The sequence below is a fragment of the Macaca mulatta genome, chromosome 17, assembly GCF_049350105.2.
Source record: "Macaca mulatta isolate MMU2019108-1 chromosome 17, T2T-MMU8v2.0, whole genome shotgun sequence".
Taxonomy (NCBI): Eukaryota; Metazoa; Chordata; class Mammalia; order Primates; family Cercopithecidae; genus Macaca; species Macaca mulatta.
Window position 1 is genome coordinate 27,555,225 of NC_133422.1, and position 17,551 is coordinate 27,572,775.

At 34.2% G+C, this 17,551-nt stretch overlaps 1 protein-coding gene and 1 long non-coding RNA gene across 6 annotated transcripts in view; one reads left to right on the top strand and one right to left on the bottom strand.

The window, feature by feature from the left end:
• Positions 1-17,551, top strand: part of RB1 (RB transcriptional corepressor 1) — a 175,798-nt gene that overhangs the window by 61,599 nt on the left and 96,648 nt on the right. For all 5 annotated transcript variants that reach the window (XM_077973614.1, NM_001261047.1, XM_077973610.1 and 2 more), the window contains 5 exon segments: positions 1,854-1,996; positions 6,278-6,355; positions 8,874-8,983; positions 9,902-9,979; positions 14,917-15,004. In XM_077973614.1, the coding sequence (XP_077829740.1) occupies positions 1,854-1,996; positions 6,278-6,355; positions 8,874-8,983; positions 9,902-9,979; positions 14,917-15,004 (497 nt within the window).
• Positions 5,303-15,724, bottom strand: LOC144336329 (uncharacterized). Its single transcript, XR_013407982.1, has 3 exons — positions 15,643-15,724; positions 6,309-6,360; positions 5,303-5,689 (listed from the first exon to the last, which is right to left on the bottom strand). It is a non-coding gene; the product is annotated as an uncharacterized LOC144336329 (long non-coding RNA).

Below are 17,551 nucleotides of genomic sequence, written 5' to 3' on the forward strand. Positions count from 1 at the left end.
CATTAAACTTTGTGAACAAGAATTTAGTGGAAAAATGAAGTCTGGAGCAGAATTTTGAAAGTGTGTTGAACATTGTTTGGCAGAGAAGGCAGAAACTATCATTTAGCAGAAACTGCATGCAAAGAAAGAAAGAAAAAAAAACTTCTATATAGAAAACAAATATACTTCAAATTTTCTCCCAAATTTTATAAATTTCCTTTATATACCCTTTTCTCACTTTTTTTCAAGGTTGTAACTTAATAAGTTGATGTTGCAAGTTACTTTAGGTTGACAATCTTTGTTCTTTTGGATAATTCAAATGTACATTTGAATTCTCTAAGTTCTCTGTTAAAGAGAAATCAGCATGAGGTATTATTGAACTGACCGAATATGGTAACTCTTAATTAACTTTTGTTGTAGAGAATTTCAAATGAATACAAAAATAGACAGTAGTATAATAAGCCTCCATGTACTTATCATGTAACTTCAACAGATAACTTACAGTTAATCTGTAGCCCCATCGCCTGCTCAGTTCCCCCAGCTGTTATTTTGAAGCACATCTTTGCATACCATTTCATCCTTATACATCTCAGTATGTATCTCTAAAAAATACTTTTAAAAAAGTGTAATTACAGTGCCGTTTGTTATCACACCTAAAAATCAATAAATAGTGACTCGTTAATATTACTGAATATCTACAAAGTGCTCAGATTTTCTTGTAAAAATAATTAAATTTTTTTTTTACAGGTTGACTGTATCAGAATCAAAATAAGATTTATACTTTGTGATTGGTTGACATGTTTTAAAAACTCTTTTAAAAGTTTCTCTTCCATCCTTTCTTTTTTTCCTTGTAATTTTTTTTTTTAAAATAATCAGATTGTCTTGAGTTTTCCACAGTGTGGTTTTTGCTAATCATATTCTGTGGTATAGTTTAACATGTTCCTCTGTCCTCTCAATTTCTTGTAAGTTGTTGATTGGATCTAGAGGCAATACATACTTTTTATACTTAATCATCTGTAATTTTTTTTTTTTTTTTCCAAGACAGAGTCTCACTCTGTCGCCCAGGCCTGGAGTGCAGTGGCACGATCTCGGCTCACTGCAACCTCTGTCTCCCGGGTTCAAGCAATTCTCCTGCTTCAGCCTCGAGAGTAGCTGGGACTATGGGCATGCAGCATCACGCCTAGCTAATTTTTGTATTTTTAGTAGAAACGGGGTTTCACCATGTCGGCCAGGCTGGTCTTGAACTCCTGACCTCGTGATCCACCTGCCTTGGCCTCCCAAAGTACTGGGACTACAGGCGTGATCCACCACACCTGGCCATCTGTAATATTTTTAATAGCTGAACCTGTATTTAGTTTGGATTGGGAATGCTCAAAATAATCCAGGAGATTTTTTAAAATCACAGTTTATTATCATATTATTATATTTACTATAATATATTTATACCTATCTCTTAAAGACATCATAATTTACTAAAACTTAAAATATTGTTTTTATGCTATGTCTAGAAATTGAATTCAGAAATATTTGCTAATTATTTTTAAGACTCTAAGACAGAAAACATTTTTTTCCTCTTGCAGACTAAGATGCACTTAGATTTAGTTTGAAAGTTGGCTATTTGTATGCCTTCTCTTTGTATTTTTTTATGAGACTGTAGTTTACAGTTCTTTTTGGGCTGTTTGGGAGCAGAGTAGACGAGGGATGACAAAAACTAATATTAGTACATAATTCGTAGTAGATATGGATGAAATTGTTATCCTTCTAATAAGTAAAAGTAGTCCAAGATTATTTTTGACCTAAGTTATAGTTAGAATACTTCATTATTTTATATGATGGATGTACAATTGTTCTTATCTAATTTACCACTTTTACAGAAACAGCTGTTATACCCATTAATGGTTCACCTCGAACACCCAGGCGAGGCCAGAACAGGAGTGCACGGATAGCAAAACAACTAGAAAATGATACAAGAATTATTGAAGTTCTCTGTAAAGAACATGAATGTAATATAGATGAGGTAATTTAACTTCATGATTTCTTTAAAACAGTTAAAGTAGATTTAGATGTAAGTTCTCCCTAACAATATTTACTTCTTTTGTGAATAGCATGTTTTTTGTAATTAGTGCTAACTCTTTTGCAGTAATAAAATATTTTGAAAAAATTAATTTGTTATATTTAGTTACTTTGATTTTAAAGAGAGTAGCTCCCTCACTCTGGAATCACTGAAAAGTATATAATCAAGACAATAGTTTTCAAATGTAGTTTTTTATTTTATTCCTCTGAGGTTACTGATACCCCTAATGTTTTAAAATACCCTACCAAGGCTGGGCGTGGTGGCTCACACCTGTAATCCCAGCAATTTGGGAGGCTGAAGTGGGAGGATTTCTTGAGGCCGGGAGGTCTAAACCAGCCTGAACAACATAGTGAGACTCCGTCTCTACAAAATACATATTTAAAAAAATGAGCTGGGCATGGTGGCATGTGCCTGTAGTGCCAGCTACTTGGGAGACTGAGGCAAAAGGACTGCTTGAGCCCAGAAGTTTGAGGTTACAGTGAGCCATGATTGCACGACTGCACTCCAGCGTGGGCGTCAGAGTGAGACTATGTCTCTAAAAACAAACCAACCAACCAAAAAAGCCCTGCTTAGAAAACTCTAGTGCTCTAGTGTTTTGGTTTAGTGATAAGTGATACCGACATTAAATTTCTGTTTGGCCTTCTATAATTACTCTCTTTCTAAATATTACAGCACATAATAACTGCTGGAGAATACATATGAATTACTTATCTTGCTCATAGAATGTGGCTCTTCCAAGGAATCTTACAAATAATATATTAAATCTCCTTTTTATAATGAGTAAACAAGCCTCCAGGGACTGATAGCTTATTATTAACAGAGTCTCCATTAGACTTTGGGATATCTGGTACTACTGCTTCTTTCCTTTTTACCATACAGTTTTTTTCATAATTTGTTTTATTGTCCACAATCACTAACACCAGATAGCAGTAAAAAATGTTACATCTTTGAAATTTCTCTGTTAACTTTGGGAAGGAATGGGAGTGTGGTCCTAAAATCTAGTTTAAGAAGTATTAGAATGATTTATCAAGATATATCATAGTTTTTGCACTATGGCTTACTAATTTCAACAAATATACAGTTAACTCTTGAACAACAGGTTTGAATTGCATGGGTCCATTTACACACAGATTTATTTAATTACATATATTAGAAAAATTTTTGGAGATTTGCAATAATTTGAAAAAACTTGTAGCAAACCATGTAGCCTAGAAATACTGAAAAAATTAAGAAAAAGGCATGTCATGAATGCATAAAATATATGTAGATACTAGTCTATTTTATCATTTACTATACCATAAAATATATATAAATCTATTTAAAAAGTTAAAATTTATCAAAACTTATACAAGCACAGACTGTACATGGTGCCATTTGCAATCACAAGAAATGTAAACAAACATGAAGATGCGATATTAAGTCATAATTTCATAAAATTAACTAGTCCATATTGTACTATTGTAATAATTTTGTAGCCTGTTGCTATTGCGGTAAGCTCAAGTGTTGTATCCACTTAAAAAGCTGCCCCGTGACACTAATCATCTCCATGTGAGCAGTTCATCCTTCCAATAAATTGAATATTGCAATAAAAAGTGACTTCTTGAGGTTTTCACTATTTTTTATCATGTTTAGTGCAATACCATAAACTTTGAATAACACCATAGGACCCATGAGGAGTTGCACTAGTGATGCTGGAATTTTTCCCAAGAAGCAGAGAAAAATCATGACATTACAAGAAAAAGTTGAATTACTTGATAAGTACTGTAGATTGAGGTCTATAGCTTCAGTTGCCTGCTGTCTCAGGCAGATGATTTTTGTTAACAGATGACATAAACTTACTGTAAATGTATTTTCTCTTCTTACAATTTTCCTAATATTTTCTTTTCTCTATTTTTATCATAAGATGATATATATATAGTATGTATATATAGTACATATACAAAATATATGTGCATCAAATCTTTATGTTATTGGTTGGCTTCCAGTCAACAGTAGGCTGTTAGTTAAATTTTGGGTACTCAAAAGTAATCGATAGACCTGTAGTCTCAGCTACTTGGGAGGCTGAGGTGGAAGGATGGCTTGAGCCCAAGCGTTCGAAGTTGTAATGCATGTGATGGCACCTGTGAATAGCCACTACACTCCAGCCTAGGCAATATAGAGAGACCCCCTTCTCTAAGAAAATAATAAAAAATAAAAAAGTTATACACAGATGTTTTTACTGCATGGGGGACTGACACCTCTAACTTACCCTGCATTTTTCAAGAGTCAACTTTGTATAGATATAGATATATCAACTTTATATATTCTAAAAAAGAAATTCTGGAAAAGAAAACATATTATGTAGAAATATTCATAGTACATATAAATATGTATACTTATATACATATAAATATATATGCTTTCTTTTTCTAGAATTACAAATTATCTTTACAAATAAGCTGACAAATGTAGTTGAAATGTTTCTTTTTACTCTGGGTTTGTTGCTTATTCATAAGATAATGAATAGCAGCAAATGTAATTTTCTGATTCCTGATTGTTAATTATCTGGATTTCAGAACTACTTGAAAAATTTCATTTTTAAGATTAGGAATAAACCATTTTTCTACTTTTAATTTTAAGGAATTTCTTACAATTTAGAATCTTCATAGTTATGATTTTTAAAGTACAGTCAGTTAAAAGCTTAGGTGGTATTTTAACTGACACTTCATTAACTACATATTGCACTTATGGTTATACAACTATTGGTTAGTCATTTTGATTGGTTAATTTATGGTATATATATGGTTTATATATAATTTATGGTTTATATACCTAATATATAACTAATTGGTTTGTTTATTGTCATATAACTATTGTTTAGTCATACTAATTGGTTAATTAGAACTAGTTACGTTATAAATATTCTAGGTAAATGTAAGCTAATTAGGAAACAAAACTAATAAGTATTTCAGAGACTTAATTCTTATAACTTATTTAGGAAATAGAGGTAGGAACTGATATTAAATTACTCCCACCTTAATAAATGTAAACTCCAAGTTTGGCAAGGAAGATAAATAAAGAAAAGCAAATTGTTTAAAATTCTGTTAACACACTGCAAGTATAAAATGGCCAGGAATATAACTCCAGGTTTTCTGAGTGTGTGTGTGTGTATGTTTTTTTTAAGATCCATATTAATTATAGGGTGCTTTTGCATAAAACCACGTATACTCCCACAAAACATTTTTATTTCTAATTTTTTGATAGAAAAAAGTTTTATTATCAAAAAGCAGGTAAATATTTCTTTTCTTTTTCTTTTCCTTTTTTTTTTTTTTTGAAACAGAGTTCCGCTCTTGTTGCCCAGGCTAGAGTGCAATGGTGCAATCACGGCTCACCGCAACCTCCACCTCCTGGGTTCAAGCAATTATCCTGCCTCAACCTCCTGAATAGCTGGGATTACAGGCGTGTGCCACCATGCCCAGTTATTTTTTTTTGTATTTTTAGTAGAGGTGGGGCTTCTCCACGTTGGTCAGGCTGGCCTCGAACTCCCTACCTCAAGTGATCCGCCTGCTTCGGCCTCCCAAAGTGCTGGGATTACAGGCATGAGCCACCGCGCCCGGCCTGATAAATATTTCGTAATCAGGTCACAAAACCCACAGCCTAGAAAGGAAACAATTAATAAATTTAAGTACATGAAAATTAAGAAGTTTTCTCTATCAGAAGACACCACTGAATAATTTGGTTTTGAAATGAATTATTGGGTATTAATTTTGGGTGTGAAATTTTTTTTTAAATTTATGCTTAAAAATTGACTTGATATTTTCTGAGCAGATATCAGATGACCTATGAGTGAAATGTCCAAAAATATACTCTAGAGAGAAATCAGAGGCAATGTAGAAAAGCCTTGGCTTTGGTGGTAGACAGACTGGATTTTAATTCAAACTCTGCCACGAGTCAAGTTGCTTAATTTTTTTGAGTGTCCTGTCTTTTTATCATTTGTTAAATGTGGAATATTGAATTTGGTTTCAAGGGGTTCTCTTCTCATAAATCCCATTTCTTTAACAGTTTCCTACTTACCTTCATATGCATTAAAAAGTAAATAATTGAATTAATTATAAATATTACACTATCTTGAATGGATGTCATTGATAAAATGTCAGTTAACACTTTCATTCTAGTGTTAATAGTGACAGAGATTAGATTTGGTTTTACATTTTAATGATCATGTTGTAACTTCATCTTTTTCAGGTGAAAAATGTTTATTTCAAAAATTTTATACCTTTTATGAATTCTCTTGGACTTGTAACATCTAATGGACTTCCAGAGGTAATCTGAAAGGAAATTTAATAAAATATTAATGTTTTGAGACTATGGAGGGAGGATAATTGTCTAACTTTCTTAGATCAATTTACTGTGTATCAAAAATTTTTTTTTGCCCAAGAAGAATCTAGCCAAGTAGAATTGTGGTGAAACTAACTTTTGTATAGTAACAAAAAGCTTTTGAGTAGATAATCAAATGTGTTAGCATCATTTTGTGATTTATACTAGAAATCAATCTTTATTGAAATTTTTCAAAACCCAAAGTACAGACTTTTAAACTTCTAAATACCATTAAATAGCTAAATATTAATAGCTAAATATACATAGTTACATTTGCTTTGGTAAGCATCATTAAGTGTAGGAACCATGATTAATGCCATCTACATTATTGGCATTACTATATTGTAGAACATCTCTTTTGAGGACTTTTAGGAACTACTTAATTGAAAATACAAATGTATTTGTTGAAATGACTGACTATTGCAGAAGTGTTTTACCTTTGTGATATTCCATCCATCTATCTGTTTTGTTTCGCATTTTCCTACAAATGTCTTTCCAATGAGAACAGAATAACAGAGCTTTGCATGGTAAGGTGCAATATGTGGAGAAAAGGATGCTGTGATAAATGATGAAGAACAAAACCAGTGTTTTAGAAGCACCTAGTATTAGTCACTATGACCAAAAGGCATGAAATAAAATAGCTAGACTGCTAGTTCTGTAACCTGAATTTATAGCTAGTTTTTGAATTAATTTATTAATTCAACAAATATTTTTTGAATGCTTAATATATGTCAAACATGTGCTAGATGCTATGGATACAGAGATTTCACTCTCAGTCACTATTGTTAAAGTGCTAGTGGGAGAGGCTGACAAAGATATAGACCATTACAGGAGTCTACAAGACTGTGATAAAAGTATTCACAGGGTTCTGCGATATCTCAAAGGAGAATACCTAATCCAAACTGGGGCTGATAGGTTTTGTGGAAAATAGTTTAGAGGTGATGTGATTTCAAATCTGAGTAAGCATTACAGATACAGCATTTACAAGGGTTGGACATTATAGATTCAAAGGTGCAGTGATGTATGATAGTATAGTCTGTTCAGTGAACTCTAAGTAATTCATTAAGGTTGGGATACAGGGCAGAACAATTAAAATATGGTACTGAAGAGGCAAGAAGGGACCAAATGTTATATTAATAAGTCTTGTTACCACTTTTGGTACCAAAAAATAGGCTGCTCATAACTTTAAAATCTGTTATAGCAATCTTTTTTTTCCTTTAGAAGGATTACAGTTTTAATATAAATCTTGAGTAATTTTACTTTTTCTCCAATATTTCACATAATATAGCCAATCAATAGATGACTGGTAATTAGTGCCTCAACTAAGGTAGGACAGGAACAATGATTAAACTTAATCAAGCACAGATTACTGTTCTATCTAATACGTTTATGAAGATTAATGAAAAGTTTGCATTTAATTGGGTTTCTTCCTATCTCTCCTTTTAGAATGCAATTTTACTTCTCTCAGGTTGGAATCACTTTGGCATTAAAAGTCACAGTAGAAGACATGCCAATAGCTTTCTCTTGGGCATTGGTTTTTAAAGTATGATTTAAAAATTATGGATCAGAACTGATGAAAGATTTACAAATTCTAGCAATTGAAAAAGTATCTAAGATTGGGAATAAATTGTGCAAGTGTGTTAATTGAACTGATAAACTTTTCTCTTGCCCAAGATGCTTGACTGAAGGGTACTGGAGTGAACCAAAGGGTTTAGAAAACATTGGTAGAATATGTAATCAAGGGGATTTGTAATAATGTTTGAAAAAATATTTTATATTGATAAACATAAAAGATTAAAAGTAGACCGGGCACGGTGGCTCACGCCTGTAATCCTAGTACTTTGGGAGGCCGAGGCAGGTGGATCACCTGAGGTCAGGAGTTCAAGACCAGCTTGGCCAACATGGTGAAACCCCATCTCTACTAAAAATACAAAAATTAGCTGGGCGTGGTAGCAGGTACCTATAATCCCAGCTCCTTGGGAGGCTGAGCAGGAGAACCCATCGCTTGAACCCGGTGGCTGGAGGTAGCAGTGAGCTGAGACTGTGCCACTGCACTCCAGCTTGGGCAAAAGAGTGAAACTCCATCTCAAAAAAAAAAAAAAAAAAAAAGATTAAAAGTAAAGCATATATGGAATGTTTGGAAAATCTTGGCAGTTAAACAGTTATAATAATACCTATTTTTATCTTAGGTACTGTTTTGTAGCATTGGTTATCTTTGTCTACGTAAAATTCTAGTAAATCTTTCATATGCATGAAATAGACCTAAAATCAAAGTTGAACAAATATTGCAATTTTCTGTACCTCACTTTTAGATAGACCTTATTTATATTGCATGCAAACTCAGTGTATATTGCAAAATTAAATGTATATTGTACAAAAATTCTTTAATGAAATCTGTGCCTCTGTGTTCTGAGAGATGTAATGACATGTAAAGGATAATTGTCAGTGACTTTTTTCTTTCAAGGTTGAAAGTCTGTCTAAACGATATGAAGAAATTTATCTTAAAAATAAAGATCTAGATGCAAGATTATTTTTGGATCATGATAAGACTCTTCAGACTGATTCTATAGACAGGTATTGCACATGGTATATTTGATTGATTTGCCTTAGATATAGGTTGATACTGATATAGGTAGATTATATAGTTTTTAGCTTAGCGACCTTTAGATATCATTTGTAACAAATTACTTTCAAATGTCTTTATACAAAGAAAAGCTTAACAGTATTTTAAGCATATAACTTATCTACAAATATAGATTTAATGTGAATTGTGTGTTCTATAACAGTTACCTTTTTGCAGTTAACTGAATATAATTTTTTAAAATGTGCACCTAAAGATAATGTCTAAAGTAATTAGTTTCTGCAAATAGTGGTCTCTATTTTATTACTATCCTTTCATATACTATTGCTGCCTGGTTTATTAAAAAAAGTTAATACAAAAGTGTAGTCTCTTTTATTATCATGTAGAAACCTAAAATTGGAATGGTTGAGACTGATTGTTAAAATTTTTGACTGATCATAAGTAAAGTTAATTTTGTGTCTTTAGCATGAACTCTTTTAATATGAAACTGAAAATATGCGTAATTTAGAAGTTAAACACAGTAAAATGTTTTAAATTTTATTTAAGTGGAAATAAAGTTTTTGGAAGGAATAATGCATTAAAAAACTTGAGTTTTAATGCTTTTTAATACTGAACAATTTGGTTATCAATACCACCAGGGAGAAAGCATCTGACTTTCACTTTAAAAAAAATAATGGTTGGTATACCTCTTTGTCATAAGTATAATGGAAAGAGACCCACAATTAAAAACAATAGTGAAAAAGATTTTATTTAAGCAGCAGTTGGGTCATCTATTTTCTATCATATCTATTATTGAGTTATCATTTTATATGATTTTATGAGACAACAGAAGCATTATACTGTTTTTTTGATGCATAAAGCACAAATTGTAAATTTTCAGTATGTGAATGACTTCGCTTATTGTGATTTAGTTTTGAAACACAGAGAACACCGCGAAAAAGTAACCTTGATGAAGAGGTGAATGTGATTCCTCCACACACTCCAGTTAGGTATGAATTTTCCTACTTTTAATTATATTATAATTTTGTTATTCATTGCTTTATAGTGTTTCAGATTTGTTCACATGTTTCTTTATGTATTCATATATACATGTAAGAAATACATGTATCCACTCATACATACATACATGTAAGAAATATATATTGAAGGCCAGGTGCGATGGGTCACACCTGTAATCCCAGCACTTTGGGAGAACAAGGCGGGCAGATCACCTGAGGTCAGGAGTTTGAGACCAGCCTGGCCAATATGGTGAAACCCCATCTCTACTAGAAATACAAAATTAGCCAGGTGTGGTGGTGCACACCTGTAATCCCAGCTGCTCGGGAGGCTGAGGCAGGAGAATTGCTTGAACCTAGGAGGCGGAGGTTGCAGAGAGCTGAGATTGTGCCATTGTACTTCAGCCTGGGTGACAAGAACGAAACTCTGTCTCAAAAAAAAAAAAAAAAAAGAAAAAATATGTATATGTATAATCTTTGTGTGCTGGGCATTTTACTAGTTGCTGAAGATACGGTTATTGGACCTAGTTTTGTCTATCCTTAAGGAGCATAACCTAAAATAGGAATGTGTTCCATTTCAGTAAATAAAAAAGAAAAAATTAAAAGTATCACTATTTGATCTGCATACAACCTAAAAGGATTAGAACTATTTTTTATGTCTTTTTCCTCACTCATTTCCCACCTCACAATCTGTTATCAAGGCTTGTTGAATAATCTACCTCCAAAATATTTCCTGAGTTCATCTACTTTTCTCCATTTCTGCTCTCCCAACTCTTGTCCAAGACATCGTTCTCTTTCTCTTGGATTTTTTTGCAGTAGCCTACTACCTGCATCTGGTCTCTTCACTGTTCCTGTCTCCTCACCATCAAAGCTATTCTCCATAAAGCCCCCAGAATTTCTCCTAGAAATGTAAATCAGTTACATTCACCTTGCTGTTAAAACCCTCTGACTGCATCCCATTACAATTGGTATACAATGCAAATTCCTTAACAATGCCTAAAAGATCTTATCTGATCTGGTTTCTGTTGCCTCTCCAACCTCATCTTGTTTACTTTCTTGCTCTGTGTTAGCCACACATTGGCCTTCTCTTAGTTTCTTGGGATTTCCAAGTTCTTTTGTACTTTGAAAACCCTTGTATCCCTCTTCTTGATAGTCCCTCTTCTTGAAACTCTTCCTCCTTTTCTTTCCATGGATTACCAACTGCTACTCTTCATTCAGCACAAATATTGCTTTTGAAAATATGTTTCTCTCTGAAGTATTTTATTATTTCTCATAGCATCCTGTTCCATTCTTTATAGCATGCATCCCAATTTATATTGATAGATTCATTTGTGTTTGCTTATTTTTTACTAATACCCAAAATAGCCTTAAAATTCCATATCACAGAGACCATAACTTTTTTGTTCACTATCTAATAATTAGGACCTGTTATAATACTTGATACATAATAGGCAATCAGTAATATATTTCAAATGACTGTATAAATATGTACATGAATACATTTTCATGTAAGTATAGTATATACTTATGGACAAGATACTGAGATGACACAGAAGGGACTATAAAGCAATGTCTGAACTGAATTTTGAAACATGTAAAGGCCTTTGCCACAGGATAAAGATTTTAGGGAATGGGAACAGCATGTTCAAAGGTATGGAAGTGTGAAACATGTAAGTGGAGAAAACTCTGCTGTCACACTACCGACAACAATCAACACAGAAATCAACACATTTGGAATCAACACATTTGTACAACATTATGTGACCAAATGTGGGCAAGTTTTCCTCACCAAGAAACAAGCAATCAGTTCTGCAGCAGTCCCCAGCTGGGTGTCCTCTAATTTACTTCTGACACTGGTTACCTGGAGATAGTGTCAGATCCCACGGGTTGAGGGCTCAGTCCCCAAAACTGGCCCCAACTTCAGATGCCAATTGTAAGTCGGGGTTTTTGGATCTTCTGACCAAAGGGCTTCAAGTTGGGGATCCCATGACACCTCTTAGGTTCGATTAATTTGCTAGAGTGGTTCACAAAACTCAAACACTTCTGTTTACTGGTCTATTATAGATGATATTACAAAGGATATGGATGTAAAGATGCATAGGATGAGGTATGGGGGATGGGATGGGAAGCTTCTATGCCCTCCCTGGCCAGACAGCTGTCCAGGAGCCTCCACGTGTTCAGCTCTCCGGAAGTTCTCTGAACCCTGCCATTTTGGGTTTTTATGGAGGCCTCATTGCATAGGCATGACAGATTAAATCATTGGCTATTGATTATCAACCTAACCTTCAGCTTCCCTCCCCTCCCCAGAGGTTGGGGGCTAGGGTCGAAGGTTCCAATCCTCTAACTCTGCTTTGGGCTTTCTAGTGACCAGCCCCCATCCAGAAGCTTGCTAGGGGCTGCCAGCCATGTCAATTCATTAGCACACAAAAAGACATCACTGGAGTTTCTAAGTATTTTAGGAGTTGTATGTCAGGATATGGGGTCAAAGACCAAACGTGTATTTCATAATATCACATAACACAATGTGTCTGGGAAACTATTAGCAGCTCTGTATTGATTGACTGTAAAATGAGAGTAGGAAGTCACAGGAGAGGAGAGTGGGTGCTAGATATGAGGGGCCTTATATGCCATACTCACAAATTTGGACTGTAGCATGTGTATGATAGAGCCTGTGCTATAAATGGATGTTAAGCAGGGGTAAGGATAAAATCAGACATAATTTTTGCAAGTTCACATGGTAATAGTCTGTGGGGGGGATAGACTGAGGAGAATAAGAAAAAGTGAGAAATAAACCTGTCAGTCTGTCTCAGTGGTTCTTAACCAGGTGTGCAAATTAGAATAACCTGAGGAATTTTGTTTTGATTTTTCTTTTAAAAAATTGTGTGTCCACTGAGGAATATGCCTTGGCCTTACTACCACAGACATAGTACATGAAAATCTCTGGACTTGTCTGTTGCAGCAGTTTACTTGAGAGGTTTTAAAGATCTGACCCAATGGTAGTGGTGGGAATGAAGGAACAATTAACAGATTTGATAAATATTTGATGAATTCATACTTAGAATATTGTTCTAGAGGCATTTCTGAAGAAGCTATCTAGTAAGCAGTAGGATAGTCTTCTATAGATTTGGGAATCATCAGGGGAGTTAAAACCATAAAAACAATGAGATTGCTTGAAGTGAGGGTGCATAATGGCAAGAGTCAGTGGCTAAGGGCTGAAGCTTAAAGGATGCTAGCATTAAGGACTAGATAGAAGTTGTGAGGTTCTAGAGCAGGGGTCCCCAACTCCTGGGCCAGGGACCAGTCTGTGTCCCCTTACGAACCGGGCCATACAGCAGGAGGTGAGTGGTGGACAGACAAGCGAGCATTACCGCCTGAGCTCTACAACTCCTGTCAGATCAGCGGTGGAATTAGATTCCCGTAGGTGCGTGAACCCTATTGTGAACTGTGCATGTGAGGGATCTAGATTGTGTACTCCTTATGAGAATTTAATGGCTGATGATCTGAGGTAGAACAGTTCAAAACTATTCCCCCTACCCTCTGTGGTCCATGGAAAAATTGTCTTCCATGAAACCAGTCCGTGTTACCAAAAAGATTGGGGACCGCTGTTCTAGAGAATGGGAAAGTATGGTTGGGAAGCGCAGAGAGTGAAGCCAAGAAAGCTGAGGGAGGGAGGGAGTTTCATTAAGAGCAAGTGTTTCTCTAACAGTGTCAAATGCTTCAAGGAAGGTCAAGTATTAGAACAAATGAGAAAAGTCTTTTGTTTTTACCAGTTGGTCATATGTGGCTTCAATCACTGTAGCTTAAATATGGTTAATGGACACAGAAGCATATAGAAGCTGTGTTGTAATATATTTGAAAGGCGAGGCCAGGTGTGGTGGCTCACGCCTGTAATCCTGGCACTTTGGGAGGCCAAGGTGGGCACATCACCTGAGGGCAGAAGTTTGAAACCAGCCTGGGCAACATGGCGAAACCCTGTCTCTACTAAAAATACAAAAATTAGTCCAGTGTGGTGGTGGGCATCTGTAATCCCAGATAATCAGGAGGCTGAGAGAGGAGAATCGCTTGAACCCGGGAAGTGGAGGTTGCAGTGAGCCAAGATTGCGCCACTGCGCTCCAGCCTGGGCGACAGAGCAAGACTCCTTCTCAAAAAAAAAAAAAAAAGAAAGAAAGAAAGAAAAAAGAAAAAAAAAAAAAAAGAAAAGAAAGATGAGGAAGGTAAATACTGGTTTACACATGCTTAGCTGAGAACACTGAGCATATTTTACTAAATAATATTTGAGGATCTTTTCAGCCCTAAACAGTCTACAGTTCTTTGCATAATTAAAGTATCCCAAATGTTCAGCTACTCCAAAATTGTAATATTGATATTTACCATATACTGCCCCCTTCATATACACACACATAAAATTATAGAATTAATGAGATCTTAAGAGATTGACCTAATTTTATGCTTTGAAAATGGTGACTTTTAAATGTATCCAGGATCTTAGTATCCTTTCTTCTTGAAGGTCTCTGTAAAGAAGAATCATCTGATTCTTTACTCTAGTTGCTAAATATCTTATTGTCTTTAGTTTGAAAATGTTTAACATTTGATTGCAATAATGTTTTCTTAAAACAATACCATTTTGTTGCCAGTTTATATAGTTTCTCCTAAAAATAATGCCACTATTTTATTGATATGTAGTTTTATTAGTAAATAAGTATATCCATTCTATAACTATAAACTTATTGATTGTGAATACATATTTTCTTAAAGATTTAAGTGAAATGTAATTTCTTATAAACCACAGTCTTATTTGAGGGAATGTAAAGACAAGCGGGAGGCAGTGTATTTGAAGACACGTTTAACTTGGGGGATAGAAAACATTTCATTTTTTCCTTTTTTTCTCCCTTCATTGCTTAATACATTTTCCTATTTTTTTCCCCTCTAGGACTGTTATGAACACTATCCAACAATTAATGATGATTTTAAATTCAGCAAGTGATCAACCTTCAGAAAATCTGATTTCCTATTTTAATGTAAGCCATATATGAAACATTATTTATTGTAATATCTTGGCAAAGAAACTTGAAATTAAAAGTTAAAGTACTGGATTCTTTTTAAAGTACTTATCTGCTATCTAACATGTAGTTATCCATAATCTTGTCTTGCTTAGTATTGTTTTATTTATACAGTGTTATTTAAAAAAAATTTTATATTTACCTATTTGCCTTGCTCACCATTCTTCCTTACAACTGATGCCTCACTTCTGAGATCATTGTTTTCGTCTTCAGATATATCCTTTGATAATTACTTTAGTGGTATTAATTTGGGATGAACTTTTTGAGGTTTTGTTTTGTTTTTTGGTTTGAAATTTTCTTTACTCTTATTTCTTTGTGAGATCGCTTTGCTGGATCTTCAATTCCAGGTTGACATTTACTTTTTAGACTCTTATAAGTTTGAAGATAATACATTTCCTGGATCCCATTTTTGCTAATTAAGAAGTCTTATGTCACTCGATCTAACTGTTGTTCCTTTATAGTTAATCTATCTTTTTCTCTCTGGCTACTTTTAAGATCTTTTCTTTGAATGTAGTGTTAGATAGGACTTAACATTCCCCATACCCCTATAATCTTTTTCATCCAATATTTAACCCGTTTTTATTTACAATTCTTACCTGGCCCTGTTAGCATTGTAGTTTGCAACTCCTGATAGACAATGAGTTTGATATCTGAAGGCATCTGCTACCCTCTCTCCCCTGAAGACAAGGAGAGAGAAAGAGAGAGAATGAAACTATCATCAATGTTGCTTGCTTGCTCCTTCGCTCCTTCCTTAAACTCAGATGAGGGTTGGGACCCACTGAAATGCTCATCCTCTAAAATTGGACATAGGGTCAGGAGACTTATTAAAATTTGGCTTATTTCAGCAACTGTGCTTTTTGTACTTGTTAACAATTCATTCATTGCCATAAGCTGTCTGTAATTTTGTCATAATCTGTTGTCATCTCTTGCTGTGTTCCCCCAGGAATTAGCAAAGTAATATCTGTCATCATATTCATAATTGTTTTGGCTCAGAATTGATTTTGTTTGTCCAACATGCATAAAGTCACTTTTGTTTATGAGTTATCTATAGCACAAGAATATATGCCAAAACATATGTACCCAGGTACCTAAACCTTTTAGCAAGGGATAATGGAAGAATTTAAAAGAATGATAAGCTCTTTCTTCTTATATCATTTTGAATACTTCCTCCAATATTTGGAGTATGTAGGAGTTCTTTTTTATTTAAAAAAATTCTGCCTCAAAGACTTTTTTTTAAACTTGGAAACTATATGATCTTTATTTATGTTTTTATACAGTTTTTCAACCCTCGCTCCCTTCCTTCCCTCCTCCCTCTAGTAGTGCCTAGTATCTATTGTTGCCATCTTTATGTCCATGAGTACACGATATTTAGCTCCCACTTATTAATGAGAACATGCAGTATTTGTTTTTCTTTTTCTGTATTAATTTGTTTAGGATAATGACCTCCAGCTACATCCATGTGGCTGCAAAGGGCATAACTTCGTTCTTTTTTTTAATGACTGTGTAGTACTCCATAGTGTATGAGTACCACATTTTCTTTATACAGTCCACCATTGATGGGCACCTAGGTTGATTCCATGTCTTTCCTATTGTGAATAGCACTCCAGTGGACATATGAGTGCATGTGAAAGACATTTTCTAGAGCTCAATTTAAAGCTTAACTTTTAATGAAGCTTAAAAGCTTAATTATGTAGATGATAAGTTGCATATGTCAAAGTGAACATGTCTTGAAGGTCATTATGTTTTTCCTTCATTTTAATTCTCTATTATTTCAAGTTCCTTAATTTTTAAAATTAATGCCATCTTCCCTCCATGTGAAATCTTAGAAGCTATGAACATTTTAATGGACATTTTGGCAACAATTGTTTTATGACAGGAAATGCTTGTTTGTTATATGTTTCTAAGATTTTTGTGCTGTTTTTTTTTTTTTCAGGAATATAGAATTGTTGATATTCTAGATTGTGAAAATGTTGACAGACAATGCACATTAGAATGAAAATTATAATCTTCTTATTTTTTTGAGACAGAGTTTCACTCTGTCGCCTAGGCTGGAGTGAAGTGGCATGATCTTGGCTCACTACAACCTCCACCTCGTGGGTTCAAGTGATTCTTGTGCCTCAGCCTCCCAAGTAGCTGGGATTACAGGAGCCTGCTACCATGTCCAGCTAATTATTGTAATTTTTGTAGAGGTGGTGTTTGACCATGTTTCCCAGGCTGGTCTCAAACTCCAGACCTCTGGTGATCTGCTCATCTCAGTTTCCCAAAGTGCTGGGATTACAGTCATGAGCCACTGTGCCTGGCCATACTCTTAATTTTAGAAATTTTATTTTTGAATGTATATTTTGAATGTATTTTATGTATAAAGGATTAAAAAAATAAATCTTTGTAGCTGATGAGAATCATGCTGTGATTACTTTTAATATATCATAATATGAATTATATAATATTATAATACATTATAATATGCATTTTAATACATCATCTTGTGATGTGTTATAATTATTA